Source organism: Nicotiana tomentosiformis, chromosome 4 (genome assembly GCF_000390325.3).
Source record: "Nicotiana tomentosiformis chromosome 4, ASM39032v3, whole genome shotgun sequence".
Classification (NCBI taxonomy): domain Eukaryota; kingdom Viridiplantae; phylum Streptophyta; class Magnoliopsida; order Solanales; family Solanaceae; genus Nicotiana; species Nicotiana tomentosiformis.
The window spans coordinates 48,807,263-48,825,012 of record NC_090815.1 but is presented as its reverse complement, the minus strand read 5'-3'; the positions used below and the strand labels follow the sequence as shown (position 1 = coordinate 48,825,012).

The 17,750-nt window shown below is 40.3% G+C and overlaps 1 protein-coding gene across 1 annotated transcript; it reads right to left on the bottom strand.

Annotated features, from left to right (window-relative positions):
• Positions 1-547: 547 nt before the first annotated feature.
• On the bottom strand, positions 548-9,975 carry LOC138909635 (uncharacterized). The gene is made up of 5 exons (XM_070200843.1): positions 9,615-9,975; positions 8,907-9,530; positions 8,546-8,795; positions 8,120-8,261; positions 548-703 (listed from the first exon to the last, which is right to left on the bottom strand). The coding sequence occupies exons 1-5, from the start codon at positions 9,973-9,975 to the stop codon at positions 548-550; spliced, it is 1,533 nt and encodes a 510-aa protein (XP_070056944.1).
• Positions 9,976-17,750: the final 7,775 nt, after the last annotated feature.

Genomic DNA, 17,750 nt, shown 5'->3' with positions numbered 1-17,750 from the left:
TTAGACAATAACTTAATTTTGTCTTTGAGATGAATTACACTTACCTCAGTTTCTTCATCAGATTCTCCAATGGCCATAAGTGCTTGTTCATCCCCATCATTATTATCTGAGCTTTCTCCCCAAGCAGTGACCATAGCCTTGGTTGATCCTTTGCTGTTGCTTTTCTTGGGTTGAACATGTTCCTTCTTCCTATTCCTTTGTTCAGCTCTTTCCTTCTTCCACCCAATTTCCCATTGGGGACAGTTTTTGATGTGGTGATCAGTCTTTCCACATTTGTAACATCCATCATTGGTTTGCCTCTCAGGAACTTTTGATGTACTATAGTTCCACTTGTTGAAGGACCCTTTCCTCTCCTCAAGTACTTCTTTAAATCCTTGGTGATCATAGCCACTTCATCATCTTCTAGATCAGAACCTTCAGTGATTCTGAGTGTCAGGCTCCTTTCCTTCTTAGGTACATCCATTTTCATAGTTTGTCTCCTAAGTTCATAAGCAGTGAGATTTCCAATTAACTCATCCAATGGGAGAGTGGCTATGTTCTTTGATTCCTAAATGGCAGTGATTTTGCTCTCCCAAGTAACAGGCAGAACCCTTGTCAAAATCTTCTCAACTCTATCTTCTTTAGGAATACTCCTTCTAAGAGACTTTAGTTCATTTGTTAATGTAGTGAACCTTGTGTACATCTCTTGAATAGTTTCCCCTTCCTTCATGGTAAATTCTCATATTGAGAATACAGTAGAGTTCCTCTGGACCTCTTCACTTAAGGTGTTCCTTCATGGGCCACTTGTAAAGTGTCCCAGATTTCCTTAGCAGTGGTACAACTTTGGATTCTACTGTACTCATCTGAACTGAGTCCATAAACAAGTCATTTCTTGGCTTTAGCATTCTTCACCCATTTCCTCAAGTCGTCAGCAGTGCAGTCAAGTCTTGTCTTTGGCACCTCTTCTCCTTCGGCATTTACCTTCATGGTAGCCAGTGGTCCATCTGTGACAATGTCTCATAGCTCATAGTCTTCTCCTATGATGTGATATCTCCTCATATTTTTCCACCAAGAGTAATACTGGCCGTTGAAGAGTGCTGGCCTATCAGTGGATTGCCCTTCCCAGTTTTCAGGTGGTGCACTCATCTTGATCTTCTCCTAAGGTGTTAGCCTCTTCAAGGATAACCTACTCTGATACCAATTGAAGTTTTATATGTCAATGACACACAAGAGGGGGGGTGATATGTGTGGTGTCTGATTTTCGCGTGTACTGACTACTGAAGGACCTGGTTCTTCTAAGTGTTCCTTAACCTACTGTTGCTGAAATAATAAATGCGGAAAGTAAAGAACACAAGTATTATTATGTGAAAAATACCTGGCTCAAAAGGTGAAAAAACCACGACCTACTACTCAGTAGGATTTTTCCCAACACTTCACTAAATCAATGACCCAAAACAGCATTTACAAAACTCTTTGTAAACCTAAGGATTAACTCTAATCCCGTTGAGGCAACCAGCCTCTAACTGTTGCAACAACTTCAAGTTAACTCTAACTTAAATACTCAGAGGAACCTATTACAATTGCCTCTACATAAAGCTGAAAGGTACAAATTGAAAATCACCTACTATAATTGAACTAGAATAAAAGACAGACACTTGGAACTGGTTCTTCTATCTGGTTCATGTAGCTTCAGGTTCGCACACTTCAATCACACAAGAATTGTTTGCAAAATACCTTGCTATTTTTCTCTCAACTCACGTTTAACTTCTGCTTTTGTGCGTGCCCATAGAATGAGAACATCCTGCAATATATAGAGTTAGTAGAATTGGAAATAACTAGAGTTCTAATGCTACTCTTCCTTGGTGGAAGAGTTCTAGTTATCCTCAATTTCTAACTCCTCCCTTATCTTGGATACTGTTCTCTTTGAGTAAGGAGTCCTTATCCTTATCAATTATGCAACCTTTTCGATCAGGAGATATTAGATATAACAAGTTAAGATTATATCATTTACGTATATTCCTCATGCTCGAATCTGCCCGTGTCTATATACATAGGGATGGACCTGGTTCATGCTTGAGCTTCCTTTGTCAATCTTCAAAATAAAACTTCACTTGAGCCAACACATTCTCAATATGAATTCGACTTGTTAGTTGGGATAAGGTATTTTTCTATCACATGCTCTATTTGTGCATATATGTTATGCGATTTTTGTGCTTTATTTCTATTACAGTTATGTATGTGAACTGCATAGGCAAAAATGAATATCTTTTTGACTAAACCTTCACCACTACTTTATTGGTGTAATTATCAGTGATACTTATTGAGTACTAATCAATATACTCATACTACAATTCTACACATTTTTATGTAAGTTTTGAGCTTGGTACCAGTGTGACATATGAGGCTATTTAGGAGCGTTTGCTTAGAGACTCAAGGTAGACACTACAAAAAATAAAAACTGGAATTAGCTACGAACGTTGTCGTTAATCTGTCACTAAAACACTCGTAGATAGCAGAATTATTTGATAATCTGTTGCTAATCCGTCGCTAAATGAGATTAGCGACGGATTTTTCTGTTTAGCTACAGAATTTGTCCGTCGCGAAAACCTGATTTTTTAGTAGTGAGAGTTACTTAATCGTCCATAGTTCCTTGAAGTTTAAGTCACCTTTCATTATCTACCCATTATTTGTCTCTCATATGGGCAATATATGTATTATGTCTCAGACAATTATTATCTGGTTTAGTTGTAATAGCTCATAACATCATGACACCAGTTCCTAAGGGTATTTTAATTATTTTTGCACTTATGTATTATCATCTTTATATGTATACTATCATATTATTTCTGTTAGACTTATTTATGGCTTTAAAATAATCAAATTTGTGGTTTATGCTTATAGGTCGTCCAACGGGTTGGGTTAGGTATTATTACAACCTTACCGGGATTATAGGGCGTGACACCAGAAGTATGATAATATTTATACTTATACTATCATATTATTTCTTGTTGGTCATTTCCAGGAAATTCAAGAAAGTAGAGCCTCACCCTTTCATAGCCATGCAAGGCCACCACGCACGCTTCCGAGGCCTATATACACAAAGTATGGAGGAGAGAGAAAATAAGTGATTTTTTGGGCAACCTTTATATTTTAGTGTCACGACCCAAGTATCACTACAAGCCGTGATGACACCCAACGTCGCCGCTAGTCAAGCCAACGGTGAACTACCCATTTAATTGCTCATTTTAATATTTTTAAATCTTTATTTTTATTTAATAAGGAAAAAAATAGTAAGTGAGCGTAGTAATATAAAGCATAAACTAAAAGTGAAAGTAAGATAGTGAATTAAATAATCAAAACTCATGAGTGTCTAGTAAAATTCTCAAAATCCGGTGTCGTAAGTGCACGAGCATCTAGTAGAATATATAAAACTCTCTGAGAACTACTGTCTGAAACAGAATATACAAAAATGATAAAACATAACAAGAGAAGGCTCTGGGTGCTGCAAAACAGAGCATGAGAAGCATCTCACTACTAGGCCTCTGGGTAGTGCGGATGTGTGCCCAAACGAACTCCAGATGCACCTGCCTCAGAACCTGCACAATATGTGCAGAAGTATAGCGTGAGTACGTAAACAACGTGTACCCAGTAAGTATCTAGTCTAACCTCGAAGAAGTAGTGACGAGGGGTCGATATCGACACTTACTAGTGAAAAATATACATAATGTACAAGAATATTTAATAGGCATAAAATACAACATCAATAATGGAATAAGAGACAATAATTAAATAATCCTTTAACAAAATAATAATTAAAAGTCCCCAAATATCACGTGCTAATCTCAACAAGTAAGGGGCCAATATGTATTTATAAATTCTCAAGTCATGAAAGACATATCAAGTATAATCAGACTCTGAGTGACAACAGGCACGGGTTATATCGAGGTCGTACGACCCGATCCATAATAATCGTGTACATACACTACCGAGGTCGTACGGCTTGATCTATGGATGCATCCCATAATATATATATAAATATTGCTGAGGCTTTGTACCTGATCCATATGAATAGGGAAACTCTTCGGATTACAAATTATGTATTTACAACTTCAAGGTAAGCCCATAAAAGAATATAAATTTCTATAAATAATTAAACATTCCACCAAATCTCTAAGTAATGAAGCTCGGTTTAATATAATATTTAACCAAATTTTACTTATTAATTCAAGCAACTAAACTAGCAAATTGAGTTCACAAAGTGCAAGTAATAGCATAATAAATGCCTATGTCTACTCGGACATAACATGAATTTTAGCTACGCACGGACTCTCGTCATTTCGTGCGTACGTAGAACCCACAATTAGTAGAAAATAATAATTTAAATACCTATGGAGTTAATTCCCTCTTACAAGGTTAGGCAAGAGACTTAGCTCGTTCCCAAGTCTACTTTCCGGTCCACAAATCAGTCTAAAAGTCTCAAGTCGGTGTCGAACAATCTGAAACTAGCCAAAGGTTATACAAACTAATCAATAATTGCTCAAAAGTTCATAATTTAACTATTAGAGTGATTACCCAACCCAATTTGGAAAGTTCCTAAAATTCACCTCAGGCCCACATGCCCGAATTTTGAATTATTTTGTAAATAATTTTTACCCACAACCTCACAAAAATAAATATACAATTTTTACCCAATTCCATAATCATTTTCGTGATCTAATCTGTTACTCATAATCTATGTATTTAACTTACATTGTATAGAAATCACTTACCTTCAATAGCTAGGTGAAAATCCCTCTCCAAGAAGCTCTAAAATCTTCCAACAAATGAGAGAAATGAACAAAATAGCCAAATTCCCGACCCTAATAAAGTCTCTGCCCTGCTGCCCCTTCTTTGCAATCGCAAAAAAGGCCTCGCAATTGCGAAGGCAAAGCCTGCCCAAGCCCTAAAACTCTTCTTCGCGAATGTGATAGGGTCCTCGTGATCACGAAGGTTAGACCAGCCCAAGCATCGCGGACGCGACCTGCCTTTCGCGAACGAGAAGAGCAATGACCCACAGACCCCTGGCCCCATAACCCTTCTACGCGAACGCGAAGGCCACAGGTCTTGAAGCTTCGCGAACGCGACCTCTTCTTCGCGGATGTGAAGAGCAAAAGCAACCAGTCCCCAAATCCTTCATCGCGAACGCGAGGGTCCTTCCGCATTCGCGAAGAAGGAAACAAGAACCAGCATTCCAGCAGTTGTGGACTTAGCTCCGGGAGGTCTGAAATGCACCCGAGCCCTCCAGGACCCCGTCCAAATTCACCAACAAGTCTATAACCATAATACGGACCTGATCGAACCCTTGAAACACATAAAACAACATCAAAACTAAGAATTGCACTTCAAAACCAAATTGAATCAACTTATGAACTTCAAACTTCTCAACTAGCTCCGAACGCGCTGAATCATACTTAGACTACTCAGAATCACCCCAAATTTTGCGTACAAGTCATAAATCACCATATAGAACTATTCTCGGGCTCAAAATCCTAAACGGACCTCGATAACACCAAAGTCTACTCCAAACCAAATTTAAAGAACTAGAAAACCTTCAATGAACCAACTTTCAACATTAAGCGCCGAAATGCTCCCGGATCACCCGAAACCCTATCCGAACACACTCCCAAGTCCAAGTATTGGAACCATCAAATCTCGGTTCCGATGTCGTTTACTCAAAATATTGAATCGAGTCAAACTTGGCTATCATAGGCCACTATTAAGGAACTAAGTGTTCCAATTTCAACCCGAACTCTTCCAAACCTAAACCAACCATCCCCGCAAGTCATAAAACAGTAAAAGCACATACGGGAAGTCTTAATTAGGGGAACATGGATTTAGAAACCAAAATGATCGGTCGGGTCGTTACTTTCTCCACCTCTTAAACAAACTTCGTCCTCGAACGGGTCTAGAATCATACCTGGAGTGCTGAATAAGTGTGGATATCTTATACTCATGTCCTCCTCGGTATCCTAAGTTGCTTCCTCAACTGGTTGACCCCTCCATTGGACCTTTACAGCACAAATATTCTTGGACCTCAACTGGCAAATTTGCCTGTCAACAATAGCAACTGGCTTCTCCTCATAACCCAAGCTCTCATCTAGCTGAACCGTACTATAATCTAACACATGCGACCTGTCGTCATGGTACTTCCGGAGCATAGACACATGGAAGGCCGGATGAACTCCCGATAGACTGGGAGGAAATGCAAGCTCATAAGCAACCTCCCCAACTCGCCTCAACGCCTCAAATGGGCCAATAAACCTTAGGCTCAGCTTGCCCTTCTTCCCGAACCTCATGATACCCTTCATAGCCGAGACTTTCAAGAGAACCTTCTCACCCACTATAAATGATAAATCGCGCACCTTCTTATCCACGTAACTCTTCTGTCTGGACTGTATTGCGCAAAGTCACTCCTGAATCAACTTTACCCTCTCCAAGGCATCCTTCACTAAATCAGTGCCATATAACCTAACCTCGTCGGGCTTAAACCATCCGATGGGCGAACGACATCACCGACCATATAAAGCCTCAAATGGGGCCATCTCGATGCTAGACTGATAACTGTTGTTATAAGCAAACTCGACCAAAGGCAAGAATCGATCCCACTGCCCTCCAAAGTCAATCAAACACGCTTTGAGCATATCCTCCAGAATCTGAACTGTCCGCTCCGACTACCCGTCGGTCTACGAATGAAAGGTTGTGCTGAGCTCTATCCGGGTGCCCAACTTTCTCTGTGCTGCTCTGCATAAATGCGAAGTGAACTGAGGGCCTCTATCTGAAATGATGGAAACAGGCACACCATGCAACTGGACAATCTCATGAACGTAAATCTAGGCTAATCTCTCTAAAGAGTAGGTAGTCACAAACAAAATAAAGTGTGCCGCCTTGGTCAGCCTGTCGACAATTACCCAAATGGCATCAAACTTTCTCAACGTCCGCGGCAACCCAACTACAAAGTCCATAGTGATTTGCTCCCATTTTCACTCTGGTATAACCATCTACTGGAGTAGGCCACCTGACCTCTGGTGCTCTCATACTTAACCTGCTGGAAATTTAGACACCTCGTTACATACTCAACTATGTCCTTCTTCATCTGCCGCCACCAATAGTGTTGCCTCAGGTCCCAATATATCTTCGTAGCACCTGGATGAATAGAATACCGAGAACTGTGTGCCTCCTCTAGAATCTTCTCCCTCAAGCCATCAACATTAGGAACACATAGGCGATCCTGGAGTCGCAGAACGCCATCATCACCGATAGTAACCTCCTTGGAACCACCCCGTAGTACCGTCTCTCAATGAACCAAAAAGTGCGGATCATCGTACTGAAGAGACTTGATCCGCTCAAATAATGAAGACTGAGCCATAACACATGATAGAACTCGACTGGAATCTGAGATATCCAACCTCACAAGTCTGTTATCCATGGACTGAATGTCCAAAGCCAATAGCCTCTCCTTTGCTGAAATGAATGCCAAACTACCCATACTCTCAGCCTTTCTGCTCAAGGCATCCGCAACCATATTCGCCTTGCCCGGATGGTAAAGGATGGTAATATCATAGTCCTTCAGTAACTCAAGCCACCTGTGCTGCCTCAAATTAAGATCCATATGCTTAAAAAAATGCTGCAAGCTACGATGATCGGTGTAAACCTCATAGGACACTCCATAAAGATAATGCCTCCACATATTGAGAGCGTGAACTATCGCGGCCAACTCCAAATCATGTACGAGATTACTCTTCTCGTGGGGCTTCAGTTGACGTGAAGTATATGCAATAACTCGGCCCTCCTGCATCAATACACAACCCAGGCTAATGCGTGAAGTGTCACAATACACAGTGTACATCCCTGAACCGGAAGGCAACACTAACACCGGTGTTGAAGTCAATGTTGTCTTGAGCTTCTGAAAGCTCACCTCACAATCATCGGACCATCAGAGCGGAGAACTCTTCTGGGTCAATCTAGTCAAAGGTGTTGCAATATATGAGAAGCCCTCCACAAACCGATGATAATAACCTGCTAACCCCAAGAAACTCCTGATCTCGGTCGCTGTGGTAGGACGAGTCCAACTCTGGACTGCCTCGATCTTCCTGGGATTCACCTTAATACCCTCACCTGATGCAACATGCAACAAGAATGTCACAGAATCTAACCAGAACTCACACTTAGAGAACTTAGCGTATAGCTTCTGTTCCCACAAGGTTTGAAGCATAACTCTCAAATGCTGCTCATGCTTCTCCATACTACGCGAGTAGATCAATATGTCATCAATGAAGACAATGACAAATGAGTCAAGATAAGGCTTGAACACTCGATTCATAAAATCCATAAACGTCGTCGGGGCCTTGGTCAAGTCAAAATACATCACTAGAAACTCATAGTGGTCATATCTAGTCCGGAAAGCCGTCTTCGGAATATCCGAAGCACGAATCTTCAGCTGATGATATCCATATCTCAAGTCGATCTTAGAGAACAACCTGGCACCCTGCAACTGGTTAAAAAATCATCAATACGCGACAACGGGTACTTGTTCTTAATGGTAACTTTATTCAACTGACGGTAATCAATGAACATCCACATACTCCCATTCTTCTTCTTCACAAATAACACTGGTGCACCCCAAGGCGACACACTCGGCCTGACGAACCCCTTCTCCAGCAACTCCTCATGTTGTTCCTTCAACTCTTGTGGATTCATGCGGTACGGTGGAATAGAGATAGGCCGGGTACCTGGCGCCAAATCAATACTGAAATCGATATCACAATCTAGTGGCATGCCTGGTAAATCAGAAGGAAACACATCAGAGAACTCCCACACCACAGGCACTTAACCAATCATAGGAGTCTATGCAGCGGTATCCCGAATATAAGCCAGATAAGAGAAACAACCCTCCTCGACTATGTGTCGGACCTTCAAGAAAGAGATAACCCAACTAGATGCACTGATAGATGAACCCCTCCACTCCAATCTAGAAAACTCTGGTATCGCTAAGGTAACAGTCTTGGCATGGCAATAAAGAATGGCATGATATGAAGACAACCAGTCCATGCCCAAGATGACCTCAAAGTTGGTCATGCCGAGTAACAGAAGATCTGCTCTGGTCTCATAACCACAGAAAGTCACAATACAGGACCGGTAAATTCGATCCATAATAATGGAATCGCCCACTGGCGTGGACACATATACAAGAGCACCCAAGGACTCACGAGAGACATCCAGATAATGAGAAAATAGAGAAGAAACATATGAATGTGTAGACCCTGGATAAAATAGTATTGAGGCATCTCTACTGCAGACAGAAATAATACATGTGATCACGACATATGAGGCTACTGCATCTGGTCTGACTGGAAAAACATAGAACCTAGCTGGAGCGCCACCTGACTGGCCTCTAGCTCTAGGGCGACCCCTACCCACCTGCCCTGCGCCTCTAGCAGGTCGGATGACCGGTGCAGTAGCTGGTGTAGTGATCTTGGGATGATGGCCCTGCTGCACTGCCTTTTCCCCGAATCCTGGGGCAAGATATCCTCATGTGACCAAGCTCCCTGCACTCATAGAAACCTCTTAGTGTGGAAGATGACTGCCTTGAGTCTGACCCTGGGGACCTGAATACCCGCTGGAAGAACCCTGAATAGCTGGCGGACGGTAGGAGCTCTCTGGAATAGCACTAAAAAAGGGTCGCACTGGTGCACACCGAGAAGGCGGTGGTGCTGAATAAGGCCTCTTCTCCCCCGTCGTATACAATTGGCCCTGGTTGCGGATACCCTCAATCCGCCGAACTATCTCCACAACCTGCTCGTAATGAATCCTCATCTCCACCTCTCGGTCCATAGTAACCTCAATACCATAATGCAAGCCCGCAATAAATCTCAGCACTCTCTTTGCATCGGTGGGAAGTATCATAAGTGCATGGTGGGACAACTCAGAGAACCTGGCCTCATAATCGGTCACAAACATCTAACCCTACTGGAGCCACTCGAACAGACCCTGTAGTTCTTCCCTCTGATAGGGTGGAATATATCTCTCCATAAAGAGACGTGTGAATTGATCTCAAGTCAAGGGAGGCAAACCTGTTGGTCAGCTAAGAATATAGGACTGCCACCATCTATGGGCCCTGCCCTCGAATTGAAATGTGGTGAAGTCCACCCCGCTGGACTCCAATACTCTCATGTTGTGCAGTCTATCTCTGCAACGGTCAATAAAATCCTGAGGGCCCTCAGTCTGGTCCATCTATCCAATAGCTTATGTGGCTCGATGGTCACATCTGGTCTGGGCTCTGGTACAGCCACTGCAGCTGGCTGGGCTTCGCTCATAGGTAATGCACCCGGGGTCTGATATATGGCAGCAACGTGCCCTGGAGCCTGAGCTGTAGGGGTCTGTGCTCCCCCTCCCGCCTGACATGTGGTTGGGTCCGCTGGAAATAAACCAGCTTGCGTCATAGAATCCATGAACCGCAGAATACAGCCCATGACTTCCTGAAATGCCGGCGCAGACATGAAATCTGTTGGGGTCGGCTCAGCTGCAGGCACCTCACCCTACTCCTCAATGACATGATCCTCCATTGGATCCGCTGGTGGTACATCGGGAGCAACTCTAGGATGCCCTCGTCCTCTAGCAACAGGGGATGCACCTCCCCCACTATTGGGTACATCTGTCGCACGTGTTCTTACCATCTGTGAGATAATAAGAGAAAGATACTTAATATAACATCAACTGCTTGAAATAGGAGATGAAGAAAGAGAAGTTTCCTAACACCCTATAGCCTCTCAAAGATAAGTGTGGACGTCTCCGTACCGATCCGCAAGACTCTATTAGGACCGCTCATGACTTGTGAAACCTATATGAACCTAGTGCTCTAACATCAAGCTGTGACGACCCAATTTTCACTATAGGCCATGATGGCACCCAACGTCGCCGCTAGGCAAGCCAATGGTGAACTACCAATTTAATTGTTTATTTTAATATTTTTAAAATCTTTGATTTTTATTTAATAAGAAAACAAATAGTAAGTGCGCGTAGTCATGTAAAACATAAACTAAACATGAAAGTAAGATAATGAATTAAATAATCAAAACCCATGAGTGTCTACTACAATTTCCAAAACCCAGTGTCACAAGTGCACGAGCATCTAGTAGAATATACAAAACTCTCTAAGAATTATTGTCTGAAAGAAAATAGACAGAAATGATAAAACATAACAAGAGAAGGCTCTGGGTGCTGCAGAACGGAGCATGAGAAGCAGCTCACTACTAGGCCTCTAGGTAATACGGATGGGCACCCGGACAAACTCCAGATGCACCTGCCTGAGAACCTGCACAATATGTGCAGAAGTATAGCGTGAGTACGTAAACAACATGTACCTAGTAAGTATCTAGTCTAACCTCGAAGAAGTAGTGACGAGGGGTCGACATCGACACTTACTAGTGGGAAATATACATAATGTACAATAATATTTAATAGACATGAAATACAACATCAATAATGGAATAAGAGGCAATAATTAAATGATCCTTTAATAAAAATAACAATTAATAGTCCCCAAATATCACGTGATAATCTCAACAAGTAAGGGGCCATCATATATTTATGAATTCTCAAGTCATGAAGGACATATCAAGTATAATCGGACTCCGAGTGACAACACACACGAGTTATGCCGAGGTCTTACGACCCGATCCATAATAATTGTGTACATACATAACCGAGGTCGTACTGACCGATCCATGAATGCATCCCATAATATATATAAATATTGCCCAGATGTTCGGCCTAATCCACAGGAATAGGAAAACTCTTCGGATTACGAATTATGTATTTACAACTTCAAGGTAAGCCCATAAAAGAATATAAATTTCTATAAATAATTAAACATTCCGCCAAATCTCTAAGTAATGAAGCTCGATTTAATATAATATTTAACCAAATTTTACTTATTAATACAAGCAATTAAACTAGCAAATTGAGTTCAAAAAGTGCAAGAAATAGCATAATAAATGCATATGTCTACCCGGACATAACATGAATTTTAGCTACGCACGGACTCTCATCATTTCATGCGTACGTAGAACCCACAATTAGTAGAAAATAATAATTTAAATACGTATGGGGTTCATTCCCTCTTACAAGGTTAGGCAAGAGACTTACCTCATTCTCAAGTCTACTTTCCGGTCCACAAATCACTCTAAAAGCCTCAAGTCGGTGTCGAATAATCCGAAACTAGCCAAAGGTTGTACAAACTAATCAATAATTGCTCAAAAGTTCATAATTTAACTATTAGAGTGATTACCCAACCCAATTTGAAAAGTTCCTAAAATTCACCCCAGGCCCACATGCCCAGATTCCGAATTATTTTGTAAATAATTGTTACCCACAGCCTCACAAAAATAAATATATAATTTTTACCCAATTCCATAATCATTTTCGTGATATAATCTCATTTTTATCAAAATCTAGATTTGTCAACAAACTCCTAAAATTTCCACCTTTTTCATGTTAAAATCTATTCATAATATATGTATTTAACTTACATTGTATAGAAATCACTTAGTTTCAATAGCTAGGTGAAAACCCCTCTCCAAGAAGCTCTAAAATCGTCAAACAAATGAGAGAAATGAACAAAATAGCCAAATTCCTGACTTTAATACAGTCTCTACCCAACTGCCCCTTCTTCGCGATTGTGAAAATTGCGATCGAGAAGGCAAAGCCTGCCCAGGCCCTGAAACTCTTCTTCGCGAATACGACAGGGTCCTCGCGATCATAAAGGCTAGACCTTCCCAAGCATCGCGAATACGAAGAGAAATGATCCACACACCCCTGGCCCCATAACCCTTCTACGCAAACGTGAAGGCCACAAGTCCTGAAGCTTCGCGAACGCGGCCTCTTCTTCGCGAATGCGAAAAGCAAAAGCACCCAGTCCCCAAATTCTCTATCGCGAACGCGAGGCTCCGTGAACGCGAAGAAGGAATCCAGAACCAGCATACCAACAGTTTTGGACTTAGCTCCGGACGGTCCGAAATGCATCTGAGCCCCTCGATACCCCGTCCAAATGCACCAACAAGTCCATAACCATAATACAGACCTGCTCGAACCCTCGGAACACATAAAACAACATCGAAACTAAGAATCGCACCCCAAAACCAAATTGAATCAACTTATGAACTTCAAACTTCTCAACTAGCTCCGAACGCGCCGAATCATACTTAAACTACTCGGAATCACTCCAAATTTTACGTACAAGTCATAAATTACTATACGGAATTATTTTCGGGCTCGGAATCCCAAACGGACCTCGATAATACTAAAGTCTACTCCAAACCAAATTTAAAGAACTAGAAAACCTTCAATGAACCAACTTTCAACATTAAGCACCGAAATGCTCCCGGATCACCCGAAACCCGATCCGAACACATTCCCAAGTCCAAGTATTGGAACCATCAAATTCCGGTTCCGAGGTCGTTTACTCCAAATGTTGGCTCAAGTCAAACTTGGCCATCATAGGCCACTATTAAGGAACTAAGTGTTCCGATTTCAACCCGAACCCTTCCCAACCTAAACCAACCATCCCCCAAGTTATAAAACAGTAAAAGCACATATGGGGAGCCTTAATTAGGGGAACGGGGATCTAGAAAGCAAAATGACTGATCGGGTCGTTACATCTAAAGAGGAGGTGAAGCACTCCATCATTAATATACTCAAGATAAGCATTTAATAGAGATTTTTACCTATTTTCTTCCATTTAAACACATGTGTTGACATATTTCTTACTCGGATTTCAATATTTCTCAAGATCTCATAAGAAATCCCTTACGAACTCAAACACTCCAAAAAGTAGCTAGGTTTTAACCCTAAAGAGGTAAGATTCATACTCAATACTTCAATACAAGTATGGGATGGTATTTAGGGAGTATTATGAAGTAAGGTCACCCTTTAAATAAAGAATAACACTATTTCTTGAAATGTGTAATTGTGAACTAAGTTTTCTAACAAAGAAGAAGATGAATAATGCTAGATTGAGTTGAATGGTGTAGTTTGGAGTTTCTCGTAAATGGCTTGAGATTCATAATACTTAAAATAGAGGAACTAGGATTGAAACACCATAAATAGAACCCCACATGAGAGAATGAATATTTTCATTACTTAGACTGGAACTATCAGAGTCTGAATGAGATGTTGGTAACCAATGTCTATTATACCATGCTCTTGTTGGATATTTGGAGACATGCGGAGTTAGCTAATGGGACTCTCAAAGGTATGTTGAGATGTATCCTTCCATAGAATCTTTTCCTAAATTCGTGTCTTCTAAATATCAAAAATGTCTAAACGGTTCCTAAATGTTAGTATATGATTGTGGAAACAAGTACTCATGCATTAGTCATGTTACTTCAAATTAATATGATTTCAAATAATATGCTTCACATGTTATGAATCAACCTGCAATGACCCAGTCGATCATTTTGTATATTTGAGTCCATGCCCCTATTTGATGCTTCTCATACGTGTGTTTGTTGTTTGTTATTTGCGGTATTATTTAGTTCTACTTCGGAAAGGTTTAAGAGTGATTGGAGACACTTAGTCTCATTTTGAAAGCTTAAGTGGCCAAGAGTTGATCAAGATTTAACTTTTAGTAGAAGGTCTCGAAATGGTGATTTGATGGTTTTAATAGTTTCGTATGGTGATTTTGGTCTTAGACGTGTGCTAGGATTTGGATTCAGAGATTCTTAGGAGGTTTTGGCTCTATTTGCCGAAAGTTGGTAATTTGAAGGTTTGGAGAGTTTATAGGTTTGACCGGAAGTTGATTTTGAGATTATCGGATTCCGATTGGTGTTCATGAATTTTAGATAGGTTTATTTGGTTGATTGGAACTTGTATGCAAAGTTTGGTTGGAATCCGGAATGTTTAGGTATGATTCTGACGCGTTTGTTGAAATTAGGAAGTTTGGAAGATAAGAGATGGATTTTTAATGTTGATTCGTAGTTTTGATGTTAATCGTGGTGTTTTGAGCTTTTGGATAGGTTTGTGTAAGGTACTAGGACTTGTTGATATGATTTTACGGGGTCCCAGGAGGCTCAAATGTGTTTTGAATTGGTTTTGTACCATTTGAAAATAGTTTGGCAGTTCTGGTTCTGGTGCATTGCACCTGCGGAAGTTTTGGCGCAGGTGCGACTAATCTGCCACATCTGTGGAGTTGAGGTAATCTTGGGGTTTTTTATCTTCTGCGGAGAGGGGGGCTCAGGTGCGAAGGCGCACCTGCAAAGTTTGTGAGCGCGCTAACGAGGATCGGCAGGCATGGGACGTTTGCGCACATGCGAAGGAACAAGAAGCACCTGTGGAGTCGCGGATGCAATGCATGGGCCGCAGATGTGGAAGGTCAAGATCATTATTGAGGCTCGCATATGCGACCTTGGGACCACAGAAGGAGTGTCGTAGATGCAACCTTTTTGTCTGCAGATACGATATCGCTGGCAGATGTTATATTTTCGAGGGTTTAGCTTAGTTTTTATTATTTTGAGTTTTGGAGCTCGGTAAGAGGCAATTTTTGAGGATATTTTCATTAATACTTTGTGGGTAAGTAATTTTCACTTGGATTGACTATATATCTTGAATTTCCATTTAATTGTGAAATTGTGGAGGATAAATTAGGGTTTTTGTCGACAACTTAAAAGGATGAATTTTGGAGATTTGATGGTCGATTTGGACTTGGTTTTGGAATCTAACCATATATTTGGACTCGTGGGATTATGTGTAGTCTAAATCTTCACCTTGACTCGGATTTTGACCATGTGGGCTCAGGTTAATTTTTGTTGACTTTTTGGGAATTGAATAAAAATTGAAGCTTAATTATTTAGAATTGATTCATATGGCTTTGTTTTACATTATTGAATAGCCCGGGTGTTTTTCTTTGTGAGGATGAGAGATATATGCACGACGGGTGTTTCCGTGCTGTGAGGAAGAGACTGTTATATGCACGACAGATGTTTCCATGCTATTGATATGATATCTTTTACTCATTTCTCTTATTATTCGGATTCATGTATTTGACTTTGTTATTTTCGTGGTTATCATTTCATCCTCTTGGATTTGAGTTGTTTAGAAAGGCTTGGTGGTGAAATTGGAGAAACATGGTTGCTATTCTTCTAGTTAATCGTTTTACTATTTCACATATTTGCTTCTGTTGTTTATCTTGCTATTTGTCTTGTTATTCCTCTTGTTATTTCACTTGTTATTTCTCTCGTTATCTCTCTTGCCTATTAACTGCACAAATTTATAAGTAAGTGTCTTGTCTTAGCTTCGTCACAACCTCGTCGGAGTTAGGCTCGACACTTACTGAGTACATGAGGTCAGTTGTATTTATACTACACTTCTGCACTTCTTATGCATATTCCGGCACTGGTCTCAGCGAAATCTCAAGAGGTGCTTAGCTTGGGCATCTAGGTGATTCGAGGTAGTACTGCATCTCTGTCCGCAGACTCTGGAGTCGCCTTCATTACCTCTATTACTGTTTATTTGTATCAGACAATATTGTATTTCATTTTGGACTTTGTATTTCGTATTCCATAGAGCTCATATACACAGTGACACCAGTCTTGAAGATTTGTTTAGACAGTATATTGGTTTAGACTCATTACGTGATTTCGGAGCTTTTATCCTTATTTATGATATTATGTGGTTAAACGTTTAGTTGTTATTTCATTGCTTATTATAAATGTATTGGCTTGCCTAGAAAGTGGTGTTAGGCACCATCACGACCCCTTGATTGGGATTTTGGGTCATGACATACAAAAATTTGCCTTATTACCAATAATTAAATAAATAGTGATGATAGTTTCACGCGTCTTTTCATTTTCTCTCCTAGTAAGAGCATAAACATTTGTATCAAGTGGTTCGAAAAAGTCATGCTTTGTTTATCGAATGTCTCCTAAGGGGCCAAGCAAATCATGCCATTAGGGCAAAAAATGGATGTTGATTTAAATAGTCTCCAAATGGAGAAATGCGTTTTTTTTTTGGATACACTAAAAAGGTATGTCACATAAAATGAGATAGAAGGAGTAAATTATTAGTGTTTTTTTGGTCTTATTTATGTATTTCCTAAGCACCAAAAGTGCTTATAAACCAAAATATCCAAAAGTCATAAGTTGGTTAGCTTATAAGCATTCTTGGTTTGATTCAAAGTACTATTTATCCTTCTTCTTCTTGGTAATTTCCAAACCCTTCCCACTCCTAACTTGCTTTTCATTCTATTTCATTGTTCTATCCGTTTCTGTTATCCTTTTTCTCTCATTTTAACAAAGTAAGTACTGATAAGCAATTTCTTGTTAAACACTCCAACTACTTACTATCAATTTCATTTTATACAAACTCAGATGTATATTTAATAAATAAAAATCAATTTCTGCACTTGACGCTTATCAATTAATTTTAATCAACTGAACCAAACGAGCTCTAAATCAAGTAAACGAACCAATTTTTCATTTTGATTTAGATGAAAGATGTAGCTTTAATTTTATAAATGAACTTAATGATTAGCTATTTTATATTAAATCTAAATATTTTCCTTTTCATAAGAAGTAGTAACTAATTCATTTATAACTTTTCTTTAATAATTAATCCCTTTTCTGGTTATATTTACCGTTGAGTACCACCCTCTTCATGTTATATTAATCCATTGTTCTTGCGAATCAAATCTAGACTTCCATATCTAAATAAACCTAGTATAAGAGAATAGGTGGCCGCTG